This window comes from Ambystoma mexicanum, chromosome 8 (genome assembly GCF_040938575.1).
Source record: "Ambystoma mexicanum isolate Mex_15411 chromosome 8, UKY_AmexF1_1, whole genome shotgun sequence".
In the NCBI taxonomy this organism is placed as follows: Eukaryota; Metazoa; Chordata; class Amphibia; order Caudata; family Ambystomatidae; genus Ambystoma; species Ambystoma mexicanum.
In genome coordinates, this window is record NC_090929.1 from 1027741207 (window position 1) to 1027757192 (window position 15986).

Sequence of the window (15986 nt, forward strand, 5' to 3'; positions counted from 1 at the left end):
ATTAATATTTTCAATTAATTGTATGCATTATTACAGTATTGCATCATTACTTTCAATATGCTAGAATGGATAATATTTTGTATACCACTCACCCTGATAATGTAAACATGTTTCATTTATTGAAAATAAGTCAAAGAACTTGAACAATCATAACAGATCTAATAGGAACCCACTTGTTTGAGTATTGACCTCTGAAAAGGATGCTCTTTCCACACTCACGCACACCTTTGGTAGGTAATGAGAAGTGATGACCTGTCCTGCAGAACAGGGGTTTTATTTCAAGGGGTCCTACTGGTTATCACACATTGTTGTTTGCCAGGTTGAAGTTCTTGGCCCTTTTCTTCTCAAGTTTTCTGTCCAGGTTCCGCAGATCACGAATGAACCCTTCGTTAGGACTGATGTGTCTCTTGGCACTTACTGTGCGTATGGCATCCACCAGGGTCATGTTCTGACATACCATCAAGTAGGCAAGGACTAGCGTGGCCGATCGGCTCTTGCCCTTAAAGCAGTGAACAAGTACTTTGCCTGAAAAAGATTCAAGAGAATGTGTGAGTCAACCATTAGAATAGAAAATAACGAGTACAATTGCCTCTAGACACTGATTATAGAGAACAAAGCCCTTCGACCAGTAGACACCCTGGCCTGGTTGTCACTACCATCCACCTTTTCATTCCGTTTGTCCATTTTGAGCCACAGTGGCTACTCTCTATCTCCTATTGCAAGGCACGGGCCTCCAGATGGTTTACCTTGACTCCCCACAGAGGGTCACCATCTCCAGAGCCCTGGTTCTGTCTAGGCTGGACTACTGCAACAGTTTCTTTCTCAATCTGCCTACCGCTACTCTCCGTCCTCTACAACTCATCCAAAACAGAACCGCAAGACTTGTCCTTGGCCTCAAGCCCAGGGACCACATCTCTCCAGTGCTGAAATCCCTTTGCTGGCTCCCTGTGGCTGCAAGGATCAAGTTCAAGACCCTTTGCATAATCCACAAGGCTCTCCTCCTAAATACTCTCCCTCTAGAGCCCTCCACACATCTTCTTCCAACTCTCTGTGGGTGAGCCATTTTTCATAATAGAGATTTGGGGGTAGATCTCTATCCACTGCAGGTGCCTCCCCCTGTAGCAACCTTCCTGCCTCTCTCCGTATTCAGTTCTGGAAACTCTTCAAGACCTTCCACTTCCCTTCCTCCTCCTCTCTCCCTCTCCCCTGCTAACCTCCTTTCTCTTCTCTCCTGCCTCCCTCTGCCTTAGCTTCCCTAACTCTGTTTAGCTTTTTGCTGACTGGTCACCTGGTTCACCTCCAGAGCCTTACAGGTCCCAGGCTCCCCTGCCAGTCTTGCACTTGCCTCTGGACCTCTGCACTATGTTCAGCATTACTGCACTTTCAGATTACGCTCCAGGAGAGAGGGAAGCTCTCTGCACTTAACCCAGGGCCCTGCACACTTGCTTCCCCCATTCTCCCTTCATTGCAATCCTGTCTGTACACTTGCATGAACTGAATATACTAAGCCTAAGTAAGTTCTTTTGTCCTGCTCCCCCCTTTCTATGTCTCTCCTCCCTCCTTGCACTTGCACTAGGAGAAATGCTGTCAGGCCTAGTACGCTAGTTTTTTGTTAGATCATTTGGAAACTTCCAGGTCTAAAGATGACTACTGAATTCCCTTGCTCCCTTCCCGCCTTGAAGAGCTTTTGAAGCACTCCACTTGTGTGTAAGCGCTGTATAAATAAACAACTGTGCTTGATTAAAATGTGTACATTTCCTTATTCATTTAACTTCAGGGCATTCAATAATTCACTGCTGCAATAACAGTTGATACTCGCAAACCAAGTACACAGGTTTCCCAAAATATTTCACAATCTACTCTGACACATACATCAAAAAGCTTTTTTTTTTATTGTTTACGGTTTATACAAACAACATAAAACAAAAAAACAAGGAAAACATTGCAATAAATAAAAACACAAAATAATTAAAACATTTGATTTGGACACTCAACATAATGTCATATGTGCCCAAACCCATACAAAATATAACAAATTATCCAATTTTAAGTAGTAGATTTAACAAACTGGCTACCAAGCATGTTCAGAATATAGGCATTTGTTGTCTAATCAGTTTACTCCCAAGAACAATTTGCCCAGATAAGACATTCGCTGGACATTCAGTGACGGACATTCTAAAATGAAATGCCTTGTGGTTAATTTAAAGAATCTGCAACAAACACTTTCAGCATTCACCGTGCCCTGCCTATTCAGAATCTTCAGGGTTGGGAGCAAGTTCCAGCAAAATCGCATGAGTATAGCTCTCCGATAGAGACATGGAAACTTTATCTATTTCTCCTCTTTTTTAGTGTTTGTGCTGAGATGGCTCATAGAAGAATAGCTGTGAAACTTATTGACAGTCTGAACCCAATCTAAATCATACAAAAGAGTCTTGACCCTTAGTGGGTTCTCAGTAAAGGTTTCCTGCAAACAACCAGGCTCTCTAAAATATCCTCCTCCAAGTTTTAGCTTCCAAGATGTGCAACCAATTGGCCACCACCTTAAAATGTAGTTCCCGTCCATATATAATTTTGGGGACAAAGTTCCCTTCATAAAATTTGAGCGCAGGCTTGATAGAATAGCGCCCTTTTAAAGTGCATATGTATAAAAGTGACTAAACCGGGATACTCAACCAAAAGGTGCTTAAGGGTTTCAACCACACTAGATAGTTGACAGAATCTAGATCCGACCCCCGCCTCTTGCACCAAATTGCATCTTAGCTGAATCTCTCCCGTATGATACAGGTTCCATTGAAACTACAAAAAATCTTTCCCCGTCCTTGAACAAGGAAAGATTTCTAAATAATGAGCCATGATGCCTCTCCTTTTATGTTCACCTTTCAAATGGCTCAAGTTGGCATACTCATGCAGCCTGTCCAGATTCACAGGCCAGTCCAAGTTAAGCATAGTATGTTTCACCTCAGTTGGATCACTTACAAGATTGATATTAGTGAACCCCATATCCCGCAGTTTAGCTATACATTGCTACACATATTCCTTCAGCGGTTGGACATTCCCCGTCTCCACCATACCAGCAAAATCACTACAAAGGGTATTCTTTGGGGAAACTAAAAATGTTCTGTAGAGTGACAGAATACGCCACTGCCCTTTTACTTTCAAAGAGTTTACCCCAAACTCATATCTGATTGCGCTAATTGGTACTGTGTTCAGAACCCCACGCAGGCTTTGCCAAATTACACCTTCTAATACACTCAGATAATCCAATACCCATTCCTTTAGAAGCTCAATATCATACAGTAATTTGGGTGAAACTTTCCCTTCGAAAAAATGTAATTAAGGGCAAGATTGAGAATTTACAATATCGATTTTTTTTTGTTATCCGTTTTAACTGGGGTATGAGTGCCTCTGCTTTCAATCTTACATAGTTCGTAATGTAAGATTTATCAGGACAACCCGTAATGTGAAACCCCAAATACACAATGGAGTTCACACTGGTCAAAGGGGTGCCATTCAATGTGCAATGCATTGCTGTTTTCCTTTTCCTTTTATTAAAAGACATGATCTTAGTCTTTAGCGGTTTAATTCTAAGGCTGTTTTTATTTGCAAAAACTTCAAAAGCAGCCAAAAGACTTTCCAGCCCCTGCCTGTACAGTCTATCAGTAAGAAAGTATTGGCGTACGCCATCCTACTCACCGCCAGATTTCTGGGTTTTGGAGGAACAAAGGCTGCTGCTTCCAAAAAAGTACCAACATCTGCAACATCTAAATTAAATAGGCAGGGGCCAAAATCCACCCCTGCCTAAGGCAATTATGAGTGCCGATTTTTTGTGTTAATGTGCCTTCCTGATTCAATCTGACCCTCACATTGGATTCTTTATGTAAAGCAATTATCAATTTAAGTAAACCTGCCGGAAATTTTCTAGTTTGACAATTTTTCCCAGAGTTTCGCTCTTGATGCAGTATACATTTGACATGTCAATTGTAGCCAAATCAATTACATCGTATTTCCCTTCCACAACAAGGTCCTGACAACACTGCAGAACAAACCTTTTAAGGTTAGTTCTGTGGTGCTTACGGGACTCTGCTTGATTTTTACTAATCAGACCCTTGCCATACACCCACGATTCAAGATGTCTCAGAATCAGACTGGCAACATTTTACTGTCAGAGTTTCGTGTGGAAATCGGTCTCTAGTGCTCCGGTTCAGCTCTGCTACCGGATTTATAAACTGGAATAATATAAGCAGTCTGCCAAGACACTGCTAACGTTGCAGATTCTAAGATGTCCTCAAAAAGCATTTTCAGAATACCTGCCCACTCACTGGTGCCCCCTTAAACAGCTGATTCGAAGTCTGGTTAGGGCCCACAGCCCTTGAGGTACTAGCTCTTTGAAAGGCAATTAAGGGAGAGCAAAGAATAGTGGTGAAACAAGGGTTTGCTTTCTTTCTTGTCCCTTGTTTCCTCTACCCTAACATGTACTGTTGGTTCTATGTGAAAATCTTGCGGCAGAAAATCCTGAAAAGACGTCTTTCAAAATGCACTTTTGAATGCATTTATATGCGGGGGAGTCCCCAGCAGCCCCTCCACCTTTCCCCGTACCATAAAATATAATCCTAAACCCCTCCCACACATATATATGCATTTAAAAGTGGATTTTTTCAGCAACATTTTCATTGGATTTGGTACTGTTGTGACTTCCTTACCTGTAATTATTTACCCTTGTAATGAGCCATTGTTTGCCTCCTTTACCTTTCACCTAGTAAGCTTGCCTGCATTTCAACTCAACTCCTAGAAAACTGGCTTATGTACGCAAAAGGGCTAAGTAAAGAGTGTTTGGATATGTATAGGCGTGTAGCCATGGGCGTAAGACATGGGTGAAACGGGGGGGGGGGACATATCTCCCCCACAATTTTAAGTGGGGGGATACAATGGCCTTTATCCCCCCCAGTTTCTCTGTCCTGTGTGTGCCATCATGTGCACTGATGCGTGCAAACTTCAGACTCTGTCTGAAGTTTGCATGCTGCAGGTGCGGGCCGTGCATGGCATGATTCATTTCACACAACAACAGTGGGGGAGGGGGAGGAGTAGAAAGACGCAGGACCACGAGCAAGAGTTGTTGACAACAACTCTTGCTCGTGCGTTCCCCTCCTCCCCCACTCTCGGGGAATATGGCACGTGGCAGCCCAGGCTGGGCTGGGCTGCGCAGTGCACTGCTGTGCAGCTTGCCAGCCTCCTCCTCACCTTCAGAAGCCAGCAGGCACCGACGCATGCTGCTAGGCTTCTGAGAGTCAATGTGAGCCTGACTCAGTGACAACGGTGGTTAGACTAGAAGACTGCTTTCTGCTGCTCTCAGGTACGTATATATTCTTCCTTTCTTTCTGTCCCTGCTCACTGAACCGCCTCATGTTGCAACCACTCGCTTCCCTGCTCTCTGGTTTAGACGCTATTGATCCTGTGTCATCTCCCTTCCTCTCACCTGCCTTCTCTCTTCCCGCTGCCTTCTTCCTTCATGTCATTACGTTTTGGTAAATAATTCTGCAAGGTTTTAATGTATGCCACCCCTGTGCAAATAATGGAAATTCGCTCGTTGTGTGACATGGCTGAACAAGGCCAGAGCTAGAGGTCTGTGGTCACATATATTCGTGATGGGAAGTGCACAGAGGGAAAGGATAGCATATCATCTCTTCCCTCAAAGGGTGGCTATTTGCTCAGCATTCGTTTGACTCCTCTCAAGTATCCGTATCCACAGCAAGCATGTGGTGTTTTTGTTTGCAATCCACACATTCATGCGTTTTAACATTCAAATCAGTTGCTTCCACACAAACTTTGTGTGTCATTTTTTAAAGTCATGTTTTGAAATGTGTACATCTTAAAGTAGGGGAATTATTTCAATTTCTGATTTAATTTCTGATGTATTTGTGGTGCACGTGACACCACAATGCCACCACAGGTGATCTAAACCATTTGACAACTTTTAGAAATGTGACCTTGCTTATTTTCAAGCGCCATTCATCATTTTTATGGCATTCTAAATGAAATTAATTTAAGATTTAGACTTATATTATTATGGACGTAAAACTGATTTACAGTGACCTAAGACTCAGACAATACAGGCTAACATTATCCACGCCATTCAGGAGACGCTAGTCTTGTAATGGTTTCATAGCATTCTGAAACTTGTAGCCCAAGATTTTTTTTTTCTTGCATTTGTATAGCATAGACAAACCCTCAGGCATCAGGGCGCTGTGGAAAACAGGTTACATGTGGCCACTTTGGCCCAGAAAGCGGTTACAGGTTACATTGGTGCATTGGTTCCATTGGTGCATAAAGACAAAGTATAAACAGTGCATAGATATTGCTGCAAGGGTCAGGAAATGGTGGGAGGCCAAAGACGTTTGAGTTGGTCGAAGAGCCAGGTTTTGAGGCCTTTACGGAAAGCCCAGTATGATCCTTCTGATCTGAGATTGTGTGGGAGGGAGTTCCATTGCTTGGCTGCAGTGACAGCAAAGCTTGAGCCACCTGCTTTGTCACGTTTGAAGGTGGGTTCAACTAGCCTTTGTGTATAGAAGGTTCTGACGGGGCTGGTTGATTGCGGTTTGGCGAATCTTTGAGACAGGTAGGGTGGCGCTAACTTGGATATGCATCTGTGGGTAATGGTTAGGTTCTTGAAGAGAATTCTTTCCTGGATAGGGAGCCAGTGTACCTTCCTGCAGGCAGCTGATATGTGTTCGGTTTCGGGGAGGTTGAGGGCAGCTCTTAGGACATTATTTTGTATGACTTGCAGTTTTTTTAGATTGTAGCATGAGGTGACGGCAAATAGAGAATTATAATAGTCTAATCTAGAGCCCATCATGGCGCAAGCCATCGTCAGGCAGCTATCTGGCAATAGGAATGGTCTTGAGGCATTAAGGAGTTTTGTGATGTATGTAGCTGAAGAGGCGATGGCATTGAATTGTCTGGTGATTGTAAGATATGCATCTAGATAGACTCCCAGGGTTTTTTCTGAGGATGAGACGGGGATAGGGATGTCATTGATAATGAAGGTTGAGTATTCAGGGTTCAATTTGTTCAGAATTGTTGGGTGCCCTATGATAATGAGTTCTATTTTGTCATCATTCATGCAGGCTTGAATGGTGATGAAGGTTGAGTTTAGTGTGGCAGCATCTTCTGAGTAGATGCCAGTGAGGGGAGGAGAATTTGGGAATTGTCCACGTAATTTACATATGCAATGTCAAGGGAGTCAAGGAGGGCGGAGGGGGGATTTGTGAAACTATTATAGAGTGCGGGGGAAACACATGAGCCTTGGGGGACTCCGCAATTGATTGGTGAAGGTGTGGCGCTAGCATTCTCAGAAAAGACTTTCATTCTTTTACCTTCTAGGAAGGAGGCTATTCATGCACAACTCTCATGCTGGACGTCCTTTGCATCTTGTACTCATGGTGGCCCTGAATCATGCTGTTCTATCTTCATCTTGTATCCTGGCTTGCAACATTATGTGTTACTTCTGACTTCTGCAATTGTATTCACTCTCCTCTCTTGCTTCTCCACTGTTTTTGACTGCTTACTCTCTGTTCTCTCCTCCCCTCCCCTCTCCCTTTTCCCATCTCCTCCCCTCCTCCCCTTACTTTCTTCTATGCACTTACTCTATCAGAATTGTCCTTGGACCTACTATGATAGCAACCTCGTCTGTCGCTCCCCTATCCCCTAACTGTTGCCCCCACCCCCTCCCTCCAGCACTATCTGAAACGTTGTCAGGCCTAGTACGATAGTCACTTGTTTTGTTCCTCCCCTCTCTTTCTGCACCCCTCTCCCTCACCTTTTCTTTTCCTCCGGCTCTACCAGAAATGTCGTCAGGCCTAGTACGGTAGTCACCTGCCTGTTTCCATTTCCTTCCCACTCTCCCCCTCCCTTCCTTATCTATGTCTTAGCACTTGCACTATCTGAAATGTCGTCAGGCCGAGTACGATAGTTAATTTCACATCCTTACTGTTCATGGCCTGTAAGAATGTCGTATTTTCCCTTGTTCCCTTCCTTGCCTTGAAGCGCTTTGAAACACATTGTGTATAGGCGCTATATAAATAAACTATCATATCATATCATATCATGCTGTTGCTTCTGGTGAGAAGGAAGCTGCTTCGGTAAGGTGTCGGCAGAGTATGCTGTGGTCAACTAAGTCAAATGCCACTGACAGGTCCAATAGTAGCAAGAGAGCAAGTTTACCATTATCCCTGATAACATCCATCTGATTTTTTTAAATCAAGGAGGGCAGATTCAGTTCCAACATGTGTGATCGGTTTGGTGAGTCAACGTAATTTGTTATTCAGATATATACTACAGCAGTTGCCTCTGTAGTATATGACTGAATGCTGTGCTTCCACGTGTCCGAAGTGTGGAATATGTTTTCTGTGGCCTGGTTCTCCAGTCTGCAGATTAGTGGAACAGAGAATAGGAGGAGAGGATGGATTGAGAGGGAACAGATTTTTGATAAGCCTGAGAGATGTGCAGTGTTAGGCAAGTGTCCGGTGTTGGAAAGCTAGCAGTGTGCATGTTCCAAAACTTCATAAATACATATGTTGTGCTGTGCGCATCTAACATTGTGCTTCATATGTCCTTGGTTCAAAAAGGAACTTTGAAGACCTGAAGCAGTGAAACGCATGTGCCAGAGCTGATTTTCGATTACTTGCAGCAGCCGGACCTCACACAGGAAAGCGGACAACGTACAAAGCATAATAAGTGAGTAAAGTTGACTAACAGAATGGCATATATGTTGCAATCCTCTTTTGTCCGATCCTGTGTGTACTGATGTTTTTTGGTTTCATGGGAACTGCTTGTGCTTGCTTTATTCAAACCTTACCATCAAACTTTGAACTCAAGTGCCTGTCAGTGTTTTTTTAAAGCAACTGCAACCCTGCTACTAGTATAATTAAAATGATATACCCAGGTCTACCTTCAGCCACTTTATTTATAAGCACTATGCATGTCCTTCACTGAAGTTCTGTTAAAAACACGCATTGGCAAAGTCAACAATTTCAGCTTGCTTATCAATATCAGGCATTCACCAAGCAGTGCTATTATATGTCCATAATGCCCAGGTACTCTCACCACCTTGCAGCTGTTAGAATCCTGTTAAGACCACTTATGACAGTACCTGGCAAATGCCTTTCCCATACCAACACAAAAGCCAAAACTGTTGGTATTGGCAATGCCCAATTGAGAATGCCTTTCATCTGTGTGCCCTGCTGCCCTTCCCTCCCAATATGGGAATAGGATGTAATGGGTTGGGGATGCATGTTGCCCGGGCACCTTGATTTGTTCAAGAAACTATGTTTATAGAGGTAAGTAATTTATTTTTCTAGTGATGTAATTCCCCATGATTTCATTTCCTGTGGTCACCCTACACTCATTACATCGGTCCCACTCCTACACTTGAATTGCAGAACTTAGCTCCACAAGTCCTTTTCTGGCAAGCCACTCGCAGATATAACACACACACACACACACACACACACACACACACACACGCGATACATGTGATTTAATACGTCCTGCTATTTTAATTTTGTGAAAAGTCGAGTTCTTTGTCTGAAAAACAATAAATAAATAAAAAAAGAAAAGTCCCAAGGTGTCCCCTGTCCCCCCCCCAGATTTTATGGGTCTCCTAATCCCCCTGCGTGTAGCAGGGGACAGCAGTCCATGTTCCCTGTCTGCCATTTTGCTCAATTGCTTCCTGCTCACTTATCTGCCTGCTGCCTACCATCTCCAGGTGAAGTACATTTTGTTGATTTACTTAGGACTTTTAGGATGCATTCTATTCACTGAGGTTCCAAAGACTGTTCATTGGTTTAAGCACGAACATGAGCAAATTATCGCATCAGAAGCTAATCAAGCTAACAATTTGCATGCAAAAGATTCACGTGGTGTCTAGTATGACATTATGCTTGCCTATGCACCCCTATTCTTGCTAAATCTGTGGTGGCCTTGCTCACGTAAATGGTTGCTGCATTGTCTGAATCAGTTCTGTAATTATTGGACACAATTCTAAACTATCACAACAACCTGCCATACGGGTTCTCGCATTGTGTCTTCTCCCAATATGTGTGCAAGTGAACTGCAATGATATGGATTAGAGTGAATGAAGCAGAACATTACAACCCTTGGGAGGTTGAGTGGGGGGCACATGCTGCTGCGTACTGGACTCTGCATCTTTATAACGAGGAGCTATGGGGCCCACTGAAAAAATGTAGCTTGACCTTCAGGAGCTAAAACTACTGGTTCATGGGCAACGTGAGAGAGCTACTCCACTTGTTTGCACGCAGAGCTGCATGATGGACTCCGTGGCCTGAGCCAAATTCACCCACCATGTCTAGGAACTCTTTAAACCACTAGAAATTGCAGAGCCTCTGGACTGAGCATGCATGCTCAAGATAACATTGTGGACTTGACAGCAACAACATGCAGTTCCTTCAATCCATTAGGGAGAGGAACTGGCCTGGGAACTGAAAGGATATTTTACTCAATTGTTAGCTGTGCCTCAGGAGACTGGGGCAAGGGACCCTGCATAATGCGCTAGGACTGCATCACTGCGAATTATAGGGCGGGCCGGTGCACCACCCTCTCCAATATGCAAAGAGGGTGGATGCGGGTGTGGATGGGGGGAACTGTCTCCTTTCCAGTTACATTCTAGGATAGGATTGTTTACTGTTAATGCTTTGTGTATGAATTCATTACTGATTTGGAATGGTGACAAATAGAAGGGTTCATCAAGCTTGTGACCTTTTATTTTGGAATTGTCCTGCTAGTCTCTATGGGCCTCATTACACGGTAGGCGGTAAGGGTTTACCGGTACCGGTATTTTACCAGTACCGGTAAATCCTTACTGCCTTACTACGAGGTCCCTTTGAGGGTTGGGGAATTTAACGCCTGCTTTTTGCAGGCGTTAAAAATCCAACCCGCAAAGGGACCATGGAGCTAATTACGGTACCGCAATTTGCGGTACCGTAATTAGCGCCTTCCCCATTATGCCCTATGGGGCAAAAATGGGAATGGGGAAGGGCAATGGAGGAAGGAGGAATTACCACCTTCCCAACCTTGGAACAGGGTGGTAATTCCCCTTTCCTCCAAGGCGGTACCGATAAATTACCGGCATGAACCATGGCGCTAATAGCGCCATGGTTTACCGCCTACCGTGTTATGAGGCCCTATGTCTTTGTTTGTGCACTGTGCGGGGGAGGGTTAACGAGGGGGGTGGGGGTGTTCAGAAATGCGAGACAGACAACTTGATAAAGGTTTTTCACAAGTAGCCATTTTATTTACTTATAAGGGTCTGATAAATGCCTTGCTAGCCCTAACATAAAGAGCATTTCCCTGCCTATCAAACTAAGATTAAGGGAAAACACTCTAATAAAAGGAATCTGTCCCTCACACTTATACATACATCAAACTCATCAAGATATCATATGGCAATACAGGTTTAAGAAAATAATCTTTATACCCAAACATCAACTTGGTAACCACGTATCCTGTAACCAGGGTTGGAGCCCCTTTCCCAGGTTTAAAGCAAAGGTTACCAAATTAAAGTTAAAAATGAGCAAATTCCTTTTAGCGGCCAAGCTCTGCCCTGAAAATAGCACAAGGTTCTGCTCACTCCATAAGTCTTTCACTTGGCATTCAGCAAAGATTCCACAAAACAAAAAAGTCTTTGTCTCCACACTTATAGTCGGTCTTTCAACATAACTTCTCCTCCTTGAAAACCAAACACTTCCACAATTCTTCTTGATCAATAACAATGTTTTAGCAGGATAGTTTTACCAGAGTCTCCTCCTTGGGAAATAAACACTTCTACAATTCTTCTTCATCAACAACAATCTTTTTTACAGGATGGTTTTTACTATAGTTCATCAAGCGCATTAGTGGCCTTGCCACTTTCTTTCCTTCACACCTTCAACCACAATGCAATACTTCAATATCTTCTTCATGGTCCACTACCTGCCAGAACTACCATTAACATGACTTTCTTGCATTACTCTGGTATTCAAAATATGTGTTAGCAGTCAGCTGTGGACTACGGAAGAGTCTCGGGGTTACCTAAGAAAGGCCAACCCAGCAGTCTCTCTCAACTTCAAAGACCCTCTCTGGACCTATATCCACTTTAAACACAGCGCTGGCTCAGGCGTCTTCGATTCTCTGCTTCTGCTGCTGCTGCATCTGCAGCTGTTAACGACTTCTACTGCTCCACCTTCTTGTTCTAATGGCCTGCACCATAAGGGGTCTTATGTATTCAAAAGTCCTGCTCAGGTGTTGCTCATTAGAACCACGAGATTGCATACTGCAGTTCTGTGCCTGTGAACTCTGCTTCCTCATCCCATTACTTAAGGCATTGTGGGATTTGAAGTCCCTAATGTTCTGGTTACTTTTAATATCAAAGGCCTCAATTTTACAATAGGCCATCAAAACTGTATGATCTCTAGGGAAGTTAGTTAGATGGTTCTCCCAATGTTCCTGGTCTGAGTCCCCTCTCACGTGATCCTCCCGCAGAACACCACCACCAGGGTCAGGATTAGGAAGTGTCTGCCTTTCCCTGGCCACAAGAGAAGGGTCCCAGGCCAGAGTTCTTGGGATAATCACCTCTGATTCATCACAGTACACTTTGTTTTGTTTGTGTTTGACCTCTCAGAAAGCATAGCTCCAGAGTGCTCCTGTCTGGAGTTCAAGTTAACAAAATTAGATGATCTTAAAGGGCACAAGTAAAATGGCACACTTTCGGGTTGCAGCGGATCGAGGCTAGGAGGTAGAGTATTATAAAATATGGTTACCGCATCTATGGCGGGGAGGTCGCTTAGAAGAATAACTTGGAATGTCAATAGCCTCAGAGGATCTGTCAGGAGGAAAAAAATACTGGCAAGGTTGAACCTGGCAGGGGTGGATATCACTCTCCTACAAGAGACACACATAACTGGGGAGGTTGAAAACATTTCTTAAATAAAAAAGACAATGAAGTAATTTCAAGTTGTTTTATGACAAAAACTATATAGGTATACAAATGGACAGATAGGAGTCTGAACTACTAGGCGGGCAATGTGGAGAAAAACTATGAGAACTGAAATGCCATCTGCCAATTCACCAGTAATGACAGACCATTCACCGTAGACAGTATAAACGGAAAAATAGCAACATGCATATCTTTTTTAGAGAATTGAGGCAAGTGCAGAACATGATTGGAGTCACCAGTTATATTTTGGAGGGGATTTTAATTTAGTGAAGTTTGCGAGAGAAGATAAGGAGGCTACGGAACTGAGTAGAGGAGGTAGAGTCATATGGTAGTTGATGGAGGCTGATGGCCTGATGGGCACCTGGAGGACCCACCACCAGTCTAAACGTAAAAACACCTTCCACTCCAGGATTCATGATTCATACTCCAGGATAGATTACCTTTAAATATTTGACTTAATCATGAACCAGGTGTTGAAAGTGTTCTCAAAGGAATTGGCAGTCTCAGACCATGCTCGGGTGAGCCTGAATGTGAAGCTTCCCTGTACAGCGGGAGGTACGAGAGGTGAATCTGCTGTCCTCTATTCTTAGACTCTTAGTGATGATACTCAGGTAAAAGGGGTGGTAGAGAAGATAAAACTTTATTTTAAATAAAAAGCAAGATTCTGCTCCAATGGATGTGATATGACACTTTCTAAACCAAACAAAGTGTCTGAGAATGTAGAGGTTGACGAAAGAGCTAAAAAAAGACACAGAAGAAGTATGCCTCTACGGGTGTGGAGTAAGATACATATTCCAAGACTACTCTCAAAACTGTATTCTCTATCAGAAAGAGAGGCTGAAATTGCTGTACAGTGTATTTAGCAACTCCTTTTGCAGCAAGATGAGGAAAATGCTGACAAAAAGATTGAACACGAGGGAATTGCATAGATCCACCAGGGCCATCAAAAAGGATTCAGGGGAGATTGTGATTGTGCAGGTGCTTTTTACCAGCATTTATGTGGCTTAAATGGAATACTTGCCATGCAAGAACTGCTTTATTGAGAAACCTTTGCCTGAATTGGGATGGGAGGAGAGGTTGTCCCTGGATGCTCCATTCTCGCCTTTTGAGGTCCTTGCGGCTTTCCAGTCGATGGGCCTCATTACGACCCAGGCGGTAAGTTACCGCCTGGGTCGTACCCTTACCACCATGGTGTAAACTACATTTACACCATGGTGGATGGCGGATTTACCGCCCCATTCCAAGGTGAGTGGGGCGGTAAATCCCCATTTCCCATTTTACCCTTCCCCATTCCCATTTTTGCCCCATAGGGCATAATGGGAGTGGGGAAGGTGCTAATTACGCCACCGTAAATTACGGTGGCGTAATTAGCACCATGGTCCCTTAGCGCCATGGATTTTAACGCCTGCAAAAAGCAGGCGTTAAACTCACCATGGCGCAAAGGGACCTCGGAATCAGGCGTTAAGGGTCGGTGCCGTTTACGGCGCGCGCCGTTTACGGCGCCGTTAACCCCTTAACGCCTGATGTGTACTGGAAAATCCCCCAGACTGGCTGGTCTTACAATTGAGTACTATACACGTTTTGATGAAATCCTGTCCCCAGTACTCTGTAACCTCTTCAATTTCTGTTTATGAAGGGAGGAGTTGTGTGGCTTGATGAAGGTGACCTTCATCATATTGTTGGTGAAATCTGATGGAGATTTCATTGAGTTGGGAACTTATAGAGTTGTGTCCCTCTTGAATGAGGACGTGAAAAGCTTTGATGGTGTGGGTTGACTATATTTGGGGTTCACTCTGAAAAGGATCGGGATTGAGGAGTCTTTAATTAATTTGTTACAGGCACTCTATTAAGGATTCACAACCATGATTAGGTCTAATGGCTTAATCCCAGATCCCTTTGTTGTAGACAAGGGGGCAAGGCAGGGCTTTTCTCCCCCCACCATTTCTTGTAAACCTAAAAGTATGAATCAATAGGAATCTTAGTGGGTAGTACTGTCCACAAGACACTGTTGTTTGCTCATGATATGGGAAGCTTCTTGCCCGATCGTTCGGTTTCAGGGATGCATTTGCTATCTGTAATTAGGAATTTAGGAATGAGTTCCACCGTAGAGTAAACAGGAACAAGTCGAAGGGCATGCCATTATTGGCAAACTGCTTCAGGGAACATTTGGAAGCTCTGACTGTCAAATGGTCGGGAACCAAGCACATAGGCATATACATTTTGAAAAACCTCAAGAACTTGGTAGTTCACAATATGCGGGTACTGAAAGTAGCGGAAGAGGGGCAACTGCTTCAGACAATGGGAAAGATTAAGCCTATCAGTCAGGGGCCAGGTAAATGAAGTAAAGATGTTTGTTCTGCCCAATAAACTAAATCCAATACAAATGCTACCATTGCCAATAGATGCATGAGAATGCAGGGCCCTAAATAAAACCTTCAAAGCTTCTCATTGGGTGTTGGAAAAAAATCTCAAGTCCTCTGCCATGTAATGGTAAGAGATATGATATGATAAGTTATGTATAACGCGCTTAATTACCAGAGGTTTCTAAGCGTGGACCCGCAGATCGAACCTGTGTTGCTCCGTGTCGTCTTGCTTCCAAGGCGAACACGTTGCCCCTGAGCTATCCTCCTGAGACACGATCCGACGAGAGGGAGATTTCCAAGGCTTGAATGATTCCACCAAGTTTTTACACTGCGTCCGGTTCATCATGTATTGCAACAGGTGGGTCAGGACCCCCCCCCCCCGATGTGGGTAGACTTTGTGGTGGCAGAAATTGTATGTGGTCATCTGTTTTCTTTACTTGACTTTAAAAAATGTATACCGCGCAACCTATAGAGCCGGAGGCTTATGGGCGCAACACAAACAGACACAAACGGCCTCATTACACGGATGGCGGTAAGGATTTACCGGTACCGGTAAAATACCGGTACCGGTAAATCCTTACCGCCTTACTACGAGGTCCCTTTGCGGGTTGGGGGATTTAACGCCTGCTTTTTGCAGG

General features: G+C 43.9%; 1 protein-coding gene and 1 long non-coding RNA gene across 3 annotated transcripts in view; one reads left to right on the top strand and one right to left on the bottom strand.

Annotated features, from left to right (window-relative positions):
• Positions 1-255: 255 nt before the first annotated feature.
• LOC138472679 (uncharacterized) overlaps positions 256-15986 on the bottom strand; it is a 99835-nt gene continuing 84104 nt past the window's right edge. The window contains exon 3 of the mRNA XM_069610971.1: positions 256-525. Within this exon, the coding sequence (XP_069467072.1) occupies positions 299-525 (227 nt within the window). The 3' untranslated portion in view covers positions 256-298. The remainder of the gene's footprint in view (positions 526-15986) is intronic.
• LOC138472680 (uncharacterized) overlaps positions 5254-15986 on the top strand; it is a 243716-nt gene continuing 232983 nt past the window's right edge. For both annotated transcript variants that reach the window (XR_011268656.1, XR_011268657.1), the window contains exons 1-2: positions 5254-5350; positions 8622-8730. This is a non-coding gene — a long non-coding RNA (uncharacterized lncRNA). The remainder of the gene's footprint in view (positions 5351-8621; positions 8731-15986) is intronic.